General features: G+C 48.3%; 1 protein-coding gene across 3 annotated transcripts in view; it reads left to right on the top strand.

Annotated features, from left to right (window-relative positions):
- The window catches only part of NOSIP (nitric oxide synthase interacting protein), a 186,618-nt gene extending 169,953 nt beyond the window's left edge, over window positions 1–16,665 (top strand). For all 3 annotated transcript variants that reach the window (XM_069605169.1, XM_069605170.1, XM_069605172.1), the window contains exon 9: window positions 16,392–16,665. In XM_069605169.1, the coding sequence (XP_069461270.1) occupies window positions 16,392–16,463 (72 nt within the window). In that variant the 3' untranslated portion in view covers window positions 16,464–16,665. The remainder of the gene's footprint in view (window positions 1–16,391) is intronic.
- Window positions 16,666–19,941: the final 3,276 nt, after the last annotated feature.

Below are 19,941 nucleotides of genomic sequence, written 5' to 3'. Positions count from 1 at the left end.
AATGCCAATAAGAGGTGAAAAGGATTTGCAGGATTGTGTGTGTGTGTGTGTGTGTGTGTGTGTGTGTGTGTGTGTGTGTGTGTGTGTGTGTGTGTGAAATCCAGTGGTCCATCCAAAAGTGCTGGGGACTCGTCAGTGGGGAGAATTTCACACAAAACGGGAAATGTACTCTTAACAGCGGCCGAGTGGTCAAGGAGAATGAGGAGGCATGAGTTTCTCTTATCCATGATTTGGAGGGCATCATCCCCCACCTGAGTGGTAGCTGTCTCGATGCTACTTTTGGGGTGAAACCTTGACTGATGGTCATTTAGGAGGTGGTGGTGTTCAATTCTAGAGAGTTGTTGTGCAGCAACTACTTTTGCCAATCAACAAAGTTTGTAGTGGGCCGGTAGTTGGCAAGGTTGTCTGGACCCTGGGTTGTTTTTTCTCAAGAGGTCATGAGACCAGCCTTCGGGGTGTCCGGGAATGAACCTTCTATGAGGGAGGCATTAATGAAGCGGAAGGAGTGTGTTGAGCACCGACCCTGTCAATTGTTTAATGTTGGAGGACGGGATTATATTGTCTGAATTATAAGTAGGTTTGAGCGAAGCGATAGTTTTTAGGATATCCGGGGTGAGAGGACAGAATTTGCTCCAAAGGGGCAGTCTGGGTGTAGGGGGCGCTGATGCTGTGAGAGGTTAATTCAATGGTCTCTCTGGTTATGTCTTATTTATTTTTTTTATTAAAAAATATGTTGATTCGGTCACATTTTTCCGGAGGTGCTGGTACCTCAGGTTGGGCGAGGGTTTGGTACAATGCTTTACTACTTCTAAGAGGGACTTACTCCTGTTAGAGGCTGCAACAATGATGGTGGAGTAGTAAGCATCTTTGGGCTTGGTAATCAGAATCCTGCCTTTGGTGCAGAGAGATTTGAGGTTGTTAACTTCCCCCAGGTTACAGTTTTTGCACTGCCATTTCTCTAGGGCTGTGTTTGGGTGTTTGTTGGAGGATAGCTCTTGGGTGTATCAAGGGGCGGATGGTTTGGTCTTAGCCTGGCTGATTTTTAGGGGGGCATGAGTGTCCACCAGTTTCATAGCAGAGTTGTTGAATAATTCCGTTCATTCCCTGTGGTGGGGAAGTCTGTAAAGTGTGTTTCTTACTCATTGACCGGGAAGGTTTTGAATGATCGGCGTTGAGTGAACAGGCATTAAGCCGGACCTTTCTGGGCCGTAGTTTAGTGTGTCTGATAATGGGATGGCGGCATTGTCGGACCAATCGGGAGGGATAGGGTCTGCACAGGTGATATGGGGTGGGGGGGTTGATATGAAGACTAATTCTAGGGTGTTGCCTTTGTTGTGTGTCGGAGAGAGCACAACTTGCTTACGGTCTATTGCACCGGTCAGTGCAAAAAGCTTGCTTCGAGTGTGATTGTCCGCCTGTGACTCGTTAAGATCTTGGAGAAAGAGGAGAATAAGTTGCAGATGTTAGCATTGAAAGTTACTCCTGTTTGGTGGCCTGTAGATGGTATCTAGTATTTTCATCTAATGATATTCCATCGAAAAATATTCATTGAAATATTTTTCGATCGAAAATGTATGTATGTGTATTTGGGTGGGATAAAGGGTTAAATGGTTAAATTGTTAAATCTGGACAACAGGGGTTTGGGGGAGAACCCCCCAATTAAAGAAAAATAAAAATTGTTAGATGGGTTTTCGATCGAAAGTGGTATTAAAGTAAATTAGATGAAAAAAAATGTGATGGAAAAAATTTGATCGAAAGACTATAAACCCCTGTAGATGAGGTAGGTGATGGATTCCTTGTGCAATAAATAGAACCAGTAGGTGAGCGATTCAAAAACGTTTGTTGTGGCAGAGGGGGATGATGTAGCATAGCCAATTGCTACTGTGGATGATTGCCACTCCGCCTCCTGCCCTTTCTTGGTCGGCATATTGGATGCAGTATCCTTGGGGTAGGAGGAGGTTGAAAACGTGGGGAGGACTGGCTAAACCATGTTTCAGTGATGAACTGGGCATTGAGATTGTTGTGCGAATTGAGGTCAGCAATCTCTGCAGTGTGAGCGACTGCTGAGCAAGTATTAACATAAGGGCGGTGTGTGCATGTGGTTTGTGGGTGTTGGATTGGGGAGGGAAATATTGATTAGCTTCACTAGGTTAGCTTACTGGGGCTGCCCAGGGCGCTTGGCCATTCCAACCCAAGTGAGAGTGGGGGATGGGCTGTGGGGGGAGGAGACGCATGGTGATGTCTTTTGGCGATTAGCAGTAGTAGCAACTAGTTTGTAGGTGAAATGTAGGGTAGCGGGTCTGGCCTCATGGCCCTTTCGGACATAAACAGTTGAGGTCTGTTAGGGAGAATTCTCAGAAATATGCCTCTGGCCCCAGGGTGGGGAATGCACTCTTAGGTGATTGGCCGGCTTGTTGTCCATCAAGGACAGCCACCCTGCGGTGTGATTGACAGTTAGGATAGAATGAATGGGAGAATCCTGCATAAAAGAGAGGCTTTTGGCTTGGAAGGCAGAGTCGACCACTGGACGAAGGAATCCGAAGAAGAACTTGGAAGAGACGCCTGCTGCAACTCCTGGACTGTTGGTTTGCCCTGCTGCTGTGCGGAGGCTCTACATTCGTCTCGACTAGAGAAGCCCTGCAAGGACGATTTCTCCCCTTGAGTTAGTGGGACCAATCAACTCCAGAGTAAGCCACCTGGACATCCTCTCGAAGCTGGGTGACTTTCCACTGCAGTCGCTGCTGGAACCGAATAGCCAGGTAGAGGAACAACAGTCTGCGTTGCTTTTAAGCTGGCTAAGAGCTCCAGGAAGATCCTCCGGGCTCCCAGGAATCTGGACCGACCGTGCCTGAGCCACCTCAACAGAGTGCTGGACCCCAGATGCAAGGAAAGCCCACCTCGACAGCCAAGAACCGCGGTGTTGCTATTTGCGGTCGGCGCGAGAAGCTGAAACACTGACGTGCCACTTGAAGATTGCCGGTTGCAGTCGGTGACCGTCGCATTGCATTGCAGGAGTCCCCAGAAGTCCTCTATATTGTCCCCACAACTGAGGGCCAGGAACACCAGGATCTGCAGAGCTGCACAGAAACAGAAGCAATCTGCTGCACTTTTCTTCAACCTAAAGGTACTGTAGAGTTCCTAACAGCTTCTCTTTACCTCACAAGCCTAATCAGCCTGTGGCCCTGCTTTGATTTCTTCCTATTCTACAAAGACTTCTAAAAGATTGTGCAAGACTTTTACTTGCCTACAAGAAGTGCTTCAGTTCACCTTGACCTTTGCTAACTTGACATTGGCTGGCCTGGCTCCCTGAATGACTCTTCTCTCTCTGCTTATGTGTTTTGCCTTCCTTCTAGGAAATAGTTAACGGACTGATTTGTTTTTGTTTTTTATGTACTTGCCTGATTAAGAATAATTGTGTGAACACTTGTCTTATTCTGAAACCTTTTTCTTTGACATTCCTCTCAATAATACTCAATAATATTCTAAATGCAACAGTGATATATTAATGTCCCCAGCACCCTAACTCCAGAGGGTGTAGGTAGTGTCTGTGGGCCATCCCAAATGGGTATTTGCTGATTTAGAAAGTGTGTGAATTTGAAGTATATTTGTGTATAGCTTTATATTGCCCTTCTGAAGAAGGCTTAGTCGAACTGACTGTTAAATTAAGAATTGTTTAATCAAGAAACATTGTGTGTAAGAGTTTATTTGAATACTTGTCACTGTGAACCTCTGTGTAACTCCCCTACAGCTCACATTGACCCCCCTTCTTGAGAGAAGCCTGGCTGCTCAACACGCTGTCAACCTGTCTAGTACAGACTTGGGCTCCTAGTGCCAGGAGGCCAGGGTTGTTGTAGTGCACCCAAAGGGTACTGCATACAATCTTGCCTAACACGGTCATTGTCTTTGTTCGTCCTTTGCTGAGGACGCCAATGGAGAACTGGTTAAATAGGTGGTGAGCAGAGCAACTGAGTGGTGGCACAGCCTGGTCACATGACCAGCAGCCTACTCAATGCAGTCTTCCTGGAGCTGGCCTACTGTCCTTAAGTAGAGGCTTGGAAGGGTCGTAGTTCCTCTACTGCACAAATGTTGCATATTTTTAGTTATTTTATCTCGTTTGTCATTTGAAACTTTGTTGCAACACTAATTTTCATTTTTAGAACGTGTGATTTCTGCAAATTACCAGAATTGATGGATGTTTGCCTGGCCAGCTTTTCTTAGCCAACGGGACTTCTTCTGGATATCATTACATTCTATCTTCTTTTGTGGCATCGTGGAAGTGGATATTTGGTATGCAAATCAATCTTGACCCTGCCCCAAATGGAGCAGTCAATTCCAAACTGATAGCCCACACCCTCTTATCATGGGAATACAACCCCTCTTATCATGGGAATATAAGCAACGTGTTCTTACTTTTATGATGCATCATAAGAGAAATTGAACTTTTCCCCCAGACAAAAACCTGGGCATGCCCCTTTAAATGAAGGCGACTCACTGAAAACATCCAGCGATTGTTGGACATACTTGCCAATGAATGCACAGAAAAACTCAAATCTCCCATGCTTTTTGTTTTTTTTTTAAACTGTGCATTTGCCCAGTGTGCATCGTTTCATGCATGCACTGTTTTTGCAGCACCATGGGTATCTTGTGTGCAAAAGCTTACCTGTACCATTTCACTGGAATGACCATTTGTAAGACCCGCTAATTGTAATGTGTTTGTTATTTGTAAAGTGTCAATTTTACCATTATTATAGTCTCAATGTATTGTTAGTGTGAATGCCCTCGGAGGACCGAAGTCCAGAGTGCTGGAGTCATGGAGCATGTTTGATGCGTGTGTGCATTTGACCGAAAAAGGCTTAGCTAGGCTGGCTATGCTCCGGTAGAGAACCAACCCATGCGGTCAGGTATGTGGATGGTTGCTGAGAGGAATTGGGGTGGCATCAGTGCTAGAGTCTCGCTATGTGTTCAGCGTGCCCAAATTTGTCCTTGGTCTGCGATGCATTCTGCTGTTGGAGGTGTTGAAGCGTAGTCTGGTGTAAGTAGGTGGAGAATTTGTGAACAGCACAACCATTTTTGTGTCTTCCTTGCTGTATACTGATGTGTGTGGATAGCCATGCCTGCGGCCAGTGGAGTGGTGTATTATACGTACCTTGCTGCCGTTGATGGCGCTTTGTTGTTAGGGTGCCTCCTCATGTATTTGTCTTTTTCTATTGGTTCTTGCGGCTGTGATAGAAAAGGTTAGCAGCAACAACTGTCTATGTTCCAATTAATAGCCACAGGAGGCCAGATTCTTTTATGTGGGTTAGGTGTTTGATTGCGGTGTAGGAGGCTTTGGTTCTATTGCAACCACTGTGCTTCTGCTACTATTGTTTTGATTAACCTGTTTTATGTCCGTTTGCTGTATCCTGAATCCTGTCACATTACATGCGAGTGCTGTGAATCCGCTAATGGGGCTTGAGGGAAGGCAGGGTTGTGGTGGTGTATGAGAGTGGTCGGGGAAGCCGCACACAGTCGGCACCATCAGGTGTTTGGAGCAAAAAGGTTGGATGCGCCACAAATGCAACCTGCCCTGCCTCGGGAGACAGTTCATATACTTCATTTTAATGGGGTTTTCAGGATAGAGCGGTAAAGAGCCAGGTTTTGAGGGCTTTTTTCAAGGAGAGGTAGTTTTCAGTGCTGTGAAGGAATAGGGTTCCAGATTGTGGGCGCTGGGATGGAGAAAGCCGAGCCACCAACTTTAGTGGAGTGGTGCAGTGCAATAGACAGAGTTGAGCCCGCTCAGAGGTTTCTGGTGGGCTGGTAGAAGATGTTTTGTTCTGAATTAACTCATGTCCCGAAGGATGGAGAGCTCGTGTGATGCACATGGTTTTGAAGGTTGCTCTTAGGCTAACTGGGAGCCAGTGCAGGATTCTGAGTGCGTGGGTGATGTGTTCTCTGGGCGCAAGGGCGAGGAGCCGTCTGACTGCCACGTTTTGGATACGTTGAAGCTTCCTTAGCTGGCATGCTGGGATCCGAGATAGGAGTTGGCGTAGTACAGGTGGGAGATAATGGCCAGTATAGCGGATGTTTGAGGTTAGGTGAGGTACAGAAAGATTTGTTGTAGGATGCTTAGGTGGAAGTGGCAGGTTTTGGACACAGAGTTGATGTGCTTTGAGAGGGATAGGTCTGTGTCCATGGTGTTCCCAAGATTTTTGACGGTGGAGGGGGGGACAGGTGGGGCTCCATTGGCAGGCGGCCACGGTAGAGGTTGTGCGCTCGGAGCGCTTTTGCCACATATTAGGATCTCTCATTTGCCCGGATTAAGGATTAGGTGGTTGTTGGTGATCCAGGCGAGGTCAGGGAGTGACAAGGCTTGGTTTTTGGGAATTTTGTAAACTATCTGGGTATCATCTGCGTAGTTCTATCAGGTAAGGTTGTGTGAGCGGATGAGGGCTGGCAGAGTGCTGAATTGAAGTGGTGAGAGGGAGGCTCCTTGTGATGATTTGTGAGCGGTTGGAGATGGAGTTGATCCAATTAAGAGTGGAGTCTTTGATGCCAAGGGAGAGGAGCCTGTTCCTCAGTATTGAGTGGTCGATTATATCAAAGGCTGCAGACAGATCCAGGAGGTTGAGTGCGGCACACCCTTCTGAGTCGGCGGTTCTTTTTAGGTCATCCCAGATGGAGACCAGAGAGGGATTGGAATCCTGATTGGGCAGGATCGAGAATCTGATTGGCTTCTGTGAAGAGGCCAAGTTGCTTATATGATGCGCTGTCAATTAGTTTGGCAATGAGGCGGGTGTTGAAAATTGGGCGGAAGTTAGATGGAGCGGGTCAATCGTGGGTTTTTTGAGAAGCTGTTTTACATGAGAGGCTTTGAAGGCCTCTGGGGAAAATACCCGATGCAAGCAAGTTATTTAGAATAGAGCGGGCTACGCTGCCAGCACAGGTGGATGAGAGTATCTTTTTTATAAGAGGATAACTGTCTAGTAAGTTGGAGAAAGGGGGGTGAAGAGAAAGTGGGTCGCTGAGAGGGGAGGGTTTCGAGGTAAAGGAGTGTCCAGGTGGCGGAATCCAAGCTAGTTCTGTGGTGTCTTTCAAGTGCAATGTTATAAAAGTGGTTTGAGAGCTCATCGCAAAGAGCTTGTGAGTATGGTGGTGAGTGGGGTGGGGTCAGCTGGGGGAATTGAATTCTCCAAGGATTTTGTAGAGTTCTCTGCATGGGTTTTTGGATTTGGAAATTCTGTTCCCATAATGTTTTTTTTTTAGCTTTCTTGATTTCATACACGTATGCCCTCTTCAGTCTTGCAAGGGCTGTCTTATTAAGGGGGTTTAATAAGGTCCCCCAGGCTTGCTCTGGGCCGATGCTTGAGGGTTTTGAGCGCTTTAAGGGTAGGGGTGTAACACTTTTGGTGTGCAGTTGATCATCGCGAGGTGTGACTGGATCATGTGGGGGCAGCCGTCAAAGCTTCGGCAGAGCCAACGCTCAAAGAGACAGATGGAAGGGTGTTCTTCCTTGCGGGAGAGGTCAGGGAGAGTGAGGAGGGAATCGGGCCAGGTCGGGATTGATAATAATTTTATTCCAAAGAGGGCGTGTGGCCGGGAAGGATGAGGGATTGATTAGGGGTGGGCGGGGGGTGGAGGATAGGCAGAAAGAGAATGAAGTGTGAAAGGGATACATGGTGATCAGAACAGATGGGAGGGCGAGGTGTGATCGGGGAAACGTGGTCAGATAAACAGAAAAGAGCAACAAGGGTATCTCCTGTGATGTGGGACGGGTGTGAGATCATTTGTAACGGGCCAAGAGCTTCCAGATTGTCAGTGAGGGAGCGAGTCATGGGGTTGGCGGCAACCTCAAACAGTATGTTGAAATCTCCAAACATAGTGAGTGCAGGATGCTGGATCAGGGTGGGGGAGAGCGAGTCAGAGAGAATCGGCAAATTGTCGACCGTACCCTGGAGGTCTATGTAGGAGAAGGAAACAATGGATGACTGAATGGAACTTGGCGAGGAAGGATTTGCATTTGGTTGGAGTCGCTCGGAAGACTCTGTGGATAATACTGACGGGTGAGGTTTGTGTAGGATGACAAAGCCCGCTGCTCTGCTCGGCCTGTTGTGTATGAGCAGGGAGTAGCCGGGAGGAAAGGCTTTGTGTGCGTTGGGGTGGAAATCAATAGAGAGCCTGGTCTCGGTGATGAATAGGGTATTCGGTTGAGATGTGGTCAAAAATGTTTTTCACGATCAATCTGGCATTGATGATTATGCACAATAGAAGAGTGTTTTGCTGTGTGGTAGGCCTCGGGAGAGGGAGAAGGTTGTGCGAGGGGGGTTTAGGTGGGGCAGGGGTCTGGTAATCTGAGTGTGTAGTGGGTGGTTCCGAGGGACGGGGGGAGGGGGTTAGGGGTGGGAATGGTCAGGCAAAGGTTTTTTGACGGGGTTGGACAGGGTTGGGAGTGGACGGGGAAGGCTGTAAAGAATAGGATTGGCGTACAGGTGGAGACCTGGGACGGAGGGGGGGGAGCAATGTGAGGCTGCTTGGTTACAATCTGTACTGTCTGAGAGCCTTTCGAGGCGCTTGAGGGGTATGCAGGAGGGTTTGCACACAGGTTTGTATTGGCCAGGGCTGCACGTGCTGCACTGAGGGAGGGAAAGTGTGATTTAGGTGGCTGCAGGGGTGAGGTGGAGGATGGTGGCTAAGGGGTGGTGCAGCATTGCCACGGTAGAGGGTTAAAGGGGATTCAGTGTAGGAGGGAAGCTAATAGCGTGAGTTTTCAAGAGGTAGAGATGGGGTCATCAATTTCCTTTCATCTCCTGCTGTCCCCTCCTCTCCCCCTTGGTTACCTTGCCCTCTCTTTACTCCTCCTCCTCGGTCCCACCTTGGGAACCTTCTTCTCCGCAGGGCGTACCTCTGATTTGTACCCCTCCCCGGAAGGTCTTTAAGGCCGGCAACCATCTTCATCTTGCCACTCTCACTCTGCTGTCAAACACTCCTCCAACATCTGCCACCTCCTCAAAGAACTTAACCTCAATGTCTTCTGTCTTACTGAGACATGGTTCACGGCCAGCTCTGTCACGAGCTTTGACACTCTCCGCCCTGATAGCTACAAGATTCTCTCTGCACCTAGAACCTCTCGGTCTGGAGGGGGTGTAGCCCTGATCTTTCCTGAGTGGATTCCTGCCTCTATCATTCCCACTCAGACCTACTCCTCATTTGAATGCCTTGTTTGCAGGCTCTCTTTCCTGGCCATTCTATTACTGTGGCTACTATCTACCGGCCTCCTGGTCAAATCACCTAATTTCTCTTTGAGTGGGCGGACCTCTCCTCTCCCCCCCCCCCCCCCTGGTCTCAACCACTCAACTCCTCCTCCTTGGTGACCTCAATACCCATCTAGACTCCCCTTGTTCATCCTCTGTACTCTTCCGTGACCTCTGCGACTCCCTCTCCTTTTATATATTCCCCTCGGCCCGACTCACTTTGCAGGGCACACACTTGATGTCTTGATCTCCTCTGACCTCCCCCTCTCCATCCCTCTGACCACTCCTCTATCCTGGAGCGATCACTCCCTCTCTTCCCCCTCAGGCCAATCCTACCCCCACACTGCCACCTACCTTCTCGGATATCCAGCCCATGAAGTGGGTCATTGGAGGCTTTTGCTGCCACCTCCTCTTCCCCCACTCCACCTCTGGCTGACTCGCATCCTGACACAGCCCTGTCTCTGCTCTACTCTATTTCTGATACTCTTGATGCTCTTGCCCCTGTCATGAGGATCGTTTGAAGTCTAAAGCCATATGCAATTCTTGGTATGACTCTGACCTAGCTACACTTAAACGCAAGTGTAGGGTGGCTGAGAGGAAATGGAGAGCTTCTTGTTCATCCTCTGACAAACTGGCCCGTCGCCTGCTCCAAAGGCAATACCGACTGTCTGCACCAAGAAGAGAGCCCACATCCAAGCCCGTGTCTCTGCTGCATTTAATAACTCGGCCGAACTCTTCCAAATCAGCAAGGAGCTGGCCAATCCTGCTGCAGCCTCTACCCCGCCGGTTGCCTCACAGGCTCTTGCTTCTCATTTCATCTAAAAAATGCAGGACATACTGTCCTCCCCTCCTCTCCCTTCTTCTGTGATCGCTGACCCTCCTTCAGCCACCTACCCTCACTCTTTCGTGTCCTTTCCTCTTTTCTCCCTTGATGAGGTCGCTAGACAAGTCCGATCTATCAAAGCCTTGTCGAAACGGGTTAATCCCTTTTCCTCTAAAATCATGAAAGACCACATTGATACCCTTGCTCGAACCCTCTTCGATTTCTGCAACCACTCCTTTGCCCCAGGAGCCTTCCGCTCCTCTCTGAAGCACTCTCTTGTGCATCCTCTTCTCAAGAAACCCACAGCTGATCCTTCTTTTCCAGCTAACTATCGCCCAATTTCCATTACTCCTTTTCTGGGCAGACTCCTGGAAAGGCTGGCCATCTCTCAGCTTAACCTTCATTCTGATTCTGTTGGCTGTCTCCATGACCATGAGTCTGGATATAGAGCTGCCAGATACATGGAAACTGCTCTCCTGAACATCTGTGAAGATCTGCTCTCCAAGCTTGACTCTCATTTCCTCTGTCCTCTTCCTACTCGATCTCTCTTCTGCCTTTAGCACGGTCAACCATACCATCCTGCTCAACCGTCTCTGCGACAACCTGGGTATCATCGATCAGGCTCAGACCTGGCTGACCTCTTTCCTCTCTGATCGACCTTTCCAGGTCCAACTTTGGTCCTTACTTTCATCCATCTCCCTTTATATGTGTGGTTTTCACCAGGGGTCTAACTTCTCGCCCTGGCTGTTCAACCAATACCTGGCAACTCTCGCCCACCTCATTGCCATTTTCTGCTCCAATTTCCAGTGCAATGCTAACGGCACTGGACTCATTTTCAGGCTTCCCTTGGCCACCTCCTCTCCTGCTCTCATCTTTGATTGCTTAACTGCCATTCAGGGTTGGTGTGCTGCCAACGATCTCTGCCTGAATGCTAGTAAGACCGAGATCCTCATCGGCACACCTTCACCCTCCTTTCCCCTCACTCTGGCCTGCCTCCCTTGGCCCTCCTCCTACTCTGACCTGTGGACCTCTGGGTCATCTTTGATTCCGGGCTTTCCTTCTCTGCCCACATCTCTGATGTCTCTAAAAAGTCAAACTTCTACTAGACCTCCTCAGAGGTACTCTTTCCTCTCCTTCCCCCAGGAGCTCACTGTCTCCCGAGCCATGGTTCTCTCTAGGTTGGACTATTGCAACAGCCTCTTTTTAAATCTACCTGCCTCTACTCCGCCCTTTACAACTTATCCAGAACAGGACTGCGAGACTTGTACTTGGCCTCAAGCCCTGGGATCGGATCTCACTAACCCTGACATCTCTCCACTGGCTCCCAGTGGATGCAAGGATTAAATTCAAAACCCTCTGCGTTGTCCACAAGGCTTTCTGGGGCCTGGGTCCAAAATACCTTCAGCTATCCCTCCGTATACACCTCCCCTTTCGAGCTCTTCGCTCCTCTACCTCCAACTCCCTCAGAGTCAATCGTTTTTTAAAGAAACGAGCTGGGGGTAGGTCTGTCTGTCTTCGGCTGGGGCCTCCCTCTGGAACAGCCTACCTGCCACTCTGAAACTTGAGGAGAACCAGCTCTGGTTCCGGAAGCACCTCAAGACCTTCCTCTCTGCTTCTGCCTTTGCACCTCCTCTCCCCTGCTGATCTCTCTCTGCACCATGCACCTGGCCTACCCTCTGTCTTCCGGGCCCAGGTACCTGCTCACCCTGGCACCCACCTGCACTGCCTCGGGGCAATCCCTGTACTGGGCTCTGTATCTGTAAACATGCACCCCCCCCCCGAACCTCCACCCCCCATTTTTTTTGTCCTGCACTTATCAGACATACCCTGTCTGCTGCCTCAACCCAGCACTTGCTGGCTGCACTACCACTGTTTCCTTTATTATTTATTTGTATTATATATTTTTTTCCTTTGCTCTGCATTTTCCACTTGTCCTCCCTTCCAAGCACTTTTCCCCTTTCCTTTTCCAATGCACTTGCACATTCTCAATGTCACTGGGCCTAGTAAGATCGTTGTTTTTTTGTTCTCCCTTGTTCCCTTCCCTTGACTTGTTGTGCTCTGAAACACTTGTGTACGAGCGTTATACAAATAAAATATATCATATCATGGGTGTTTGCCCGCCGGCGAGCTGCCTTATTTCTGTGCGGGAGAAGCGGTTGGGCAAGGGTGGTTGGAAGAGGTTTTGGATGGGTGACGAAAGGAGTGGGGCGTGCCTCGAGGGTATTGAAGGGGTTATGGCGGGTTGCTTGACAGAGGGCTGCCCAGTCGCCTTCCGGGTGCTGAAGTGACGGCTGATGAGTGGCGGCTGCAGAGGAATATGGCCGGATATGGGTGTGGTTAGGGGCGGGGCAGGGTCTGGTATGACTTTGGTGGCATCTCTGGGTGTAGACAGAGGGTAAAGTCACCACAAATAGAACTTTGGTACTGCATTTTCGCAATGGTGACAGACAGCCCTTAGAGAGCTGAGAGGTGCCTACATTTGGGACTCAACAGTAGAAGAGCTAACAAATAGATTTGTGGCAGAGCAGCAAATCAGCAAATGAACGAACGCACGCCTAGACCTGAGACGCCTGGATCGTGGGAGAAAATGCCTAAATTGGTGGACACAACAGAGATTGCAAAACACCTAGCGTTCAGATATCTGGGAAGTGGGAGAAGAGCTCAAGTTGGAGACACAACAGTAAATGCAAACACCTAGATTTGGGACACCTGGGAAGTGGGAAAATTGCCCAAAATGGGACTGAATAGTAAATGAAGAAAAACTAGATTTCGGGTACCTGGGACGTGGGAGGAAAGCCTAAATTGGGGACAGAATAGTAAATGCAAAATAAACTAGATTTGGGACACCTGGCAAGAGGGAGAAACACCTAAATGGGGACATAACAGTAATTGCAAAAACACCTTTATTTGGGAAGAGGGTGAAAAGCCTAAATTGGGGACAGAAAAGTAAATGTAAAACACCTGGGGAAACTCCCAAATTGAGGTTCAGCAGTACATGGAGGAACACCTAAACTTTAGATACACGAGCAGTGGGTGAATACGCCTACATTTGAGAAGCAGTACCTGCAGAAATGCCCAAATTTGAGACACATGAGCAGTAGGAGAATATGCCTAAATTTGAGAATCAACAGTACCTGGAGAAAACGCCTAAACCTGAGATACATGGGCAGTGGGAGAAAACACCTACATTTGAGGTTCAACAGCACAAGGCTGAAGCACCTAAAGTTGATAAACATGAGCAGTAATTAGTTTCCAATCACTAGCTGACTAACGATGGTGTGCTATGTTATGTAGGATAATAATGGTAGTCTGATTGTGCTGGAATACAGTAATTGCTGTACTCCCGACCCAAACCACACTTACCTTATCAGTCGCTGCTGGTTGACGGTGGCAGGCTTCCCAGGCGAACACAAGCAAACCCGGACTGGAGCCGCTTCTTCGGGAGCTGCCCTTTGCATTGGGACCCTTAGCCGATGGCTGCCCAGGCAAGACTGCCCTGGGAAGGCTGGTGAAGAAGGGTGTTTCCTGGTCGTGACCAAAGACACAGACCAATCGGAGGGAGTGAAAAGCAGGCAGGATGTCTACGGATTACTAATGACAAGCCAGGGAAAACCACTGACCAAGGACAGTCACCCATGACTCCCTCAATCACTTGCTATCAAGATGGGAGGAAAAAGGAAGAAACAAATGACTGCACCCCCAAGCCAGTCCTCTCTAGAGGTTGAACCATAACAACAAAAGAGTTGGAAATTCCACTTAAAACACAGATAAAGCTCACCAAAAGACCCCAAAAAGGCTGGAAACGCATTAACGGGTGCTTACTGTACAGGATGCCTATGGATTACTAACATGTACATTTTAAAAAGTTGGCAGCAAACCCTGCTTCGTAGACTGTTCCATCAGAAACAAACTTCATCCACAGGGTATTGGAGGTACATCTGATGTCTTCGGGTTTATCGTAGACACTGAAGTGGCCAATCAGAGGGCTGTTTTTACAGAGGCCGTCCCGGACCTCCAGGTAATCATAGGCACAGTTGTCATGTCGCTCAATCTCAAATGGCTGAAATAATCTTCACAAATGATGATTTTAGGGCATATCACCTGGGGTGGTGCACATAGTGATGGAAGCAGGTTAACTGAAGGCCTTTGCCATTGTTTCTTCCCGCAGTGTGTTTGCTCCTGGCGTTGCATATGGCAGGGAGAATATGGGTAGTCTCTGCACACTTTTGGTGACCCTTGGAAAGATGTCGTAACATGGGTGAAGAAAATCTCTGATCCACATCAGTGCATTGTCCATACAGTTGAAAGTTCATGGGGACTAGTTCGACTAATCCCTCAATGTCGTTACTTCTCTCTGGGAGGGGAACCCTTCCCATCGGCCCAGCGAGGCGAGGCCGCTACCTGATGGTCCACCCTGGGTGTGATACTCAGTGGGAGGATCCCATTGGTGGGGACCCCCTCTATGAAATAGGGGAGGACTGTCGAAGGAGAATGCAGTATACACACCATCATGCTGTCTGACATGAGTCATCCAGCCTACATATCGGAGTACCATACCCCAATCCTCTCTTCCTCCACTTACACTTATTTCCTCATACATAGAAGTTATGTTAATCAGGCAGATGAGACTATGACCAGCGAGAGTTAATGTAGATGACTCCAAAAATACTTCTACAAGGAAGAGCAGGGTGATGCAGAGCCCTCTGCGGAACCAATACAAACATGCTAGCTATTGGAAGCTAGGAAGAAACCACGACATAAAAGCGGACAAGGAACTCTCCTCTGAATCTGTCCTGCCCCAGAGCAGTTTCCCCGCCAGAGAGCAGAGCGCCGTGCAGAGGTCCTGTGGCAGACTTGAATGCCTGGAGCAGACAAGTGGAGAACGACAAAGTGGGGAAGAACCACGGCTTACCTGGTTGTGGGAGAAACCAGAGTCCGGTGGCCGAACCTAAGCCACTCAAGTGGTCCAGGCGAGATACGACTTGCTGAGAGAAACTAGCTTGGTGGAGCCGCTGAGATCTGAAGGAAGACCTTGAGAGCCCAGAGGGAAGCCGCAGAAGCTTGGTGGTATTGCAGAGGACTGTAATCCTCACAAAGTACAAAGGTACACCGAGGGGGGGCCGGGAAGGCACAGGTAGACCCCAGAGGCTATGGTTGGGAGGAAGTGTAGAGCCATCTTCCTCGTTCCATTCGGCCCGAAAAGAGAGATGCACGTTGAGAATGAACATGGTGAGAGAACGCCCCAAAGAGACTGAAAGAGAAGCCTGGGAGGATGGTGAACCCGGCCTAGTTACTTCAAAACTGAAAAAGGGGTCAAGGACCCAAATATCGAGAGAGACCAGTTGAGAGAACGGAAGGGGTGAAAGAGCGCCCCAAAGAAAGGCCTGGAAGGAGAGCAAACCCAGACTAGCTAAGAGACATTACAGTTGAACAAGGGGTCTGGGGCCCACAGAACAACATGAGAAGTCCAAGGCAAGAGAAACTTTGGCGCAAGTTAAGAAAATACTAGGAGAAGTCCAAGGCCCTTTGGCAAAAGTTACGAAAAGCCCAAGGGGGGGGGGGCAAAAGATCCAAGGGGGGAGTCATATCCTTTGTCAGAAGTTAGAACTGTGATGAATAAGACAATTGACAAAGAATTTATGGAATGCTTGTGGAATGGAGACGCCTTCCCAATATTGTTTTGGATCTTGGAACTTTGAACTACGTGGATCCTCCTGAAGAAGGGAGTCATCCTGTTATAAGCAGAGTGTAGTTTATTTACAGGTTTTCTGTTAAAGTGTAAGGGACGGAAATAGGTTTAGGACCTAGGACAGTGGACCAATACTTTTGACAGACATTCTTACATTATCCTTAGTTTTGTTTGAGGTAGGGAAACCCCTCTTAGTCATAGGGACAGCTAGGGTTCTTACTTATTTTCAGTACAGTAAGTCTATACCAACAAGCATACCACCTGTCCTGAATCTACCTCTGAACCCTTACACTAGCCAGACATCCAAGTTGGTATCGGCAGGGCTGTTCCCTCCTGGAATGTCTTCCGGCAAGAGAATGAGTCTGTTAATTTGTCCATTCGAAGGGTGATACTACTGGTTGTATGTGCTACTGTGAAACATCTACTGCATACCTGTGTGTTGGAACAGAAGTTCTTTTCAGGCCTATACTTCTAGATTCTGTATCGTTTGAGATTAAACGGTACTGGTCAGATGATGGAGCCGATTCCTTTGTATCTGGTTCATGTGTGTGCTGGCTGGGCGGTGCAGAGTTCAGAGACTCTCCACCCCATTTACTCATTATTGCTCTGATAGAACTGATGTGATTCTCACACATGTTTGCATTTCTTTCAGGGTGGCACTGGTTTTGCAGGATCGGGCGTGCAGCTGCAGGCAAAGGAATCCCGTCCAGTAATGCAAGCTTAATACAACATAGAGTATGACTTATTTCTGTTCTCCACTGTTTGACTGCAGCGGGACCTGCTGAGTTGAAAAACCTCCTGGCTCAGCTGTGCAGATGCTGGATTTATCTGCTTTTAGGTTGGGCCTGCAAATACTTTGTCGCAGACCTTGGGTAATGTTAGAATTGTTCTATGCTCTATAAAGGACTCCTTTGAATGGTTGAGAAGCATCTGATTTATTGAAATTGTGTCCTGGTGTGCATTTGCTGAGATGCTGTCTTTGGTTTTCTGTAACTCTTTATAAATGAAGTATATGATGATTACTGACCAAGCTAAAGTACTGCTTTGATTTCTCTTAAGCTTAGAGCCATCCAGTGGTGCTCAGTTTAAGAAGATATGGCCTCCGTTTTGAGTGCCTGGGCCTTAGCTATAACTTGCGATGATCCCTGCATGCCACTACCTTCACTGAAGTTACAATGCCCAATACTAATACAGCAAAATGAACGGGACCATTAACATTTTGACAGAGGAGCATAGAATTAAGTGGAAAAGGTTGCCCATACCCATGAGACAAAAGCTTTTTCTAGAAGGCTTGCTTTCTCTGTAGTAGTTCTTTATGGCTCAAACAGTTGGGATCATCCTGGTCATCAGCCTACCAATCCAGGAAGCTTAAAATACAGCAACAAGGTGGTAGGACTGCCTAATCTTGTACACCAAAGGAGGGTTTGAAATTGATGATCTCCTCTCATTATTTGATATTTTTCTATATCCGGCAAAGGATGCTCATTCCTCTACAAAGAAAAAAGAGTGAATATACGGACACCAGCATCCACTCCATCTAGTTTTATCGTACACATCAACAGTCGATTTTATTATTACATACACCTTGGATTAAGCTTACATCACTGTTTTTCAAAAGATATAGAGGAAAACCTCCAAAATATAGGTCTCATGAATAGAGACACTATTTTGACTAAATTGCCTTGGGGAACAAGATTCATAAAAAGAGACCAGAATCTATGAGCCCGGCTTGCCCTGTGCCGCTAACCTTTGCCTTTAAGAGAAGCAGCACACTGATGAAAAATAGCCACTGCAGTCTCTGTAGCTACTACCAGCAACCTGAGGATCTCAAAGCCAGCCTCTGACCACCTGCAACCTGATTGACTGACTGGCTGCATATGAAAAGGGGATACCCACACCCCCAAGCTGGGAGGTGAAGCCAGCCCATTCCAAAGGCTGCTTCCTAAGGCTACTTGAGCCCGTCTTGCCCGCCGTTCTGGCCGCTACCATTCCGGCTGCAACATCTGTGCTCTCAGGGCTTTACTGCTCGAAAGACCTTGCGACTGCTTCCGTGTTTCCACAAGATGTGTTCCAACAACCTTGCCAAGGTAAGAACTACTCCCGCTTTTCACCCAACTGCATTTACTGCTCTACCACATCCTAACCGATGTCTCCCTCCCACCCCTGACGAGCTTTCTACCCGCCCTGATCTGGGACGGTAAAGCAGAGCATTGTTTGGCTCTGTACCAGGTCACTCGGCAGTGCCAGGCTATACACGCGTCTGCACCTACCATGGAGGCTACCACCCCCTGCATTGCCTCATGCTCACCTACAACCTACCACTTCGTTGATTCAAGTGGATTGTGTGCTCCAGAGCTCCCTTGCTGAGCACGTCACATGCGACCTGCCGCTTCGCTGCCCACAATTATATGGCATGATGCATGTTTCTTTTTTTAAACGTCTGTTTATCCAACTTTTTTACGTGCATAGAAGTCATGGTACAGTGCTGACAATCACATCTTCTCTGTAACCAAGGAAAGAAAATAGGACATCCAATGTTACTACATATCCAGCATGCCAGACAACCAGTCCCTCCCCACAATACTGTAATTGCCCGTTCTCCCTCCCTCTACTTCACATCCCCTCAATACCCTTTCTCCACCCCCCACTTCCCTCTGCCGCTCAAGGACGTTTGAAGTCTTTTGAGGATTGTAGTTAGTTTCAGATAGCTCAAATCTACCACCACCCCCTCCTCCAACTCCGGGTCCGGGTTCCGTTGCAGAATGTACACCTCTGCCATACCCCACCTATGGATATCGTCCCTCCATTGCATCAAGGACGGGCCCTGAAGTTTCTTCCAGGCTATGGTCACCCTTTTTTTTGCTAATATCAACATAAATTGATCCAGCCGCCTCCTTACTTTGTGTTGCTTCCCACCTGGCATCAGCCCATTCATGCATACCCTCAGGCTACATTCCAAACTGGAATTAAGCAGTCCATTAATCTTGGAGATCATGCCTGCCAATAGTGTGCAATCACTGAGCATCCTCACAACATGTGCCAGATACCTGCCGTTCCTAACCCACACCTTGGACAGCCATTACTCAGGGTATTGTTCATTGCATGTAATTTTGTTGGGGTCAGATCTACCCTGTGCAAGATGTTAAACTCAATAAACTGAAATCTGGCATTTCTGGACACTTTCCTGACCTGTACCCACATTGTACCCAAGTCCACCTCGGAAATCTGGTCCCCCACATCCCTTTTCCACTTGGCCTTAACCTCCAGCTCCCCTGGGGGAAACAACCCCTGTATTGTCTGATAAAGTTGAGAGATCCTAGCTCTTCCCGCCCCCTGCGTGAGCAGCACCTGCATCTGTGGATTTGTGGTAGTTTACTCTGGAATATCTTTCCATATGACAGCCAGTCGTCTAATCAGTGACCTGTAGGTGAGGAACTGCCCTCTAGAAACTCCATACTGTACACTCCATTCCTCAAACAGCATCAACCTCCCTCCTTCAAACAAATCGCCCATTAACCGTCATCCTCTATCCATCGGGTTCGGAACTCCTGAGCTGTATTGCCGACCAGAGATCCCGGTCCGCGCTCCATGGCAGGGCAGCACTATAGCCCTCGTGTCTGTAGTCTCCCTAGAAGTGAAGGGGCCCCTGCGGGACCCTCGCGTGAGGAAACAAGGCACAATCACCACACACGAACTGATAGGCCAGACACAAGGTTGTATTCCCAAAATCTAGGGTTTATTGCAAAGTAAATTCAGTTGGCCAACTGGTCTCACGCACCGCGACTTGTCTATCAGACCTCGGGAGACGCAAGAGAGCGAAAAACATACATCAGTTACATATATACAAAACAAGCATCTTGTAATCAGTGTCACATCCAATACCGCCCCTCGTACTTTTCCTTTGAATTGGGCACGATGATTGACAACGGTGACGAGTATGACACCTTAAACATTCGTTTTAGCAACAATTGCAATTTTGTAAGACCGCAGACATAAGTCTTTGTTGAAGAGAACATAATGCTTCTGTTCTCTCTAGCAAGCTGCGTGCGGAGGAAGAGACACATTCCAGGCCTTCCTATCTCCTAGTTTCTATTTGGATCCTTGGGGTAGACTCGCTCTCCAGGACTCTACAGGGCTCGGCGAGGGGGGTCCGCAAAGGAGAGCATAATTCATGCCATTTAATGTTCGCTTCTAGTATTACT

This window comes from Ambystoma mexicanum, chromosome 1p (assembly GCF_040938575.1).
Source record: "Ambystoma mexicanum isolate Mex_15411 chromosome 1p, UKY_AmexF1_1, whole genome shotgun sequence".
Taxonomy (NCBI): Eukaryota; Metazoa; Chordata; class Amphibia; order Caudata; family Ambystomatidae; genus Ambystoma; species Ambystoma mexicanum.
Note: the sequence above shows the minus strand (reverse complement) of the source record. Positions and strands in the feature narration are given on the sequence as shown.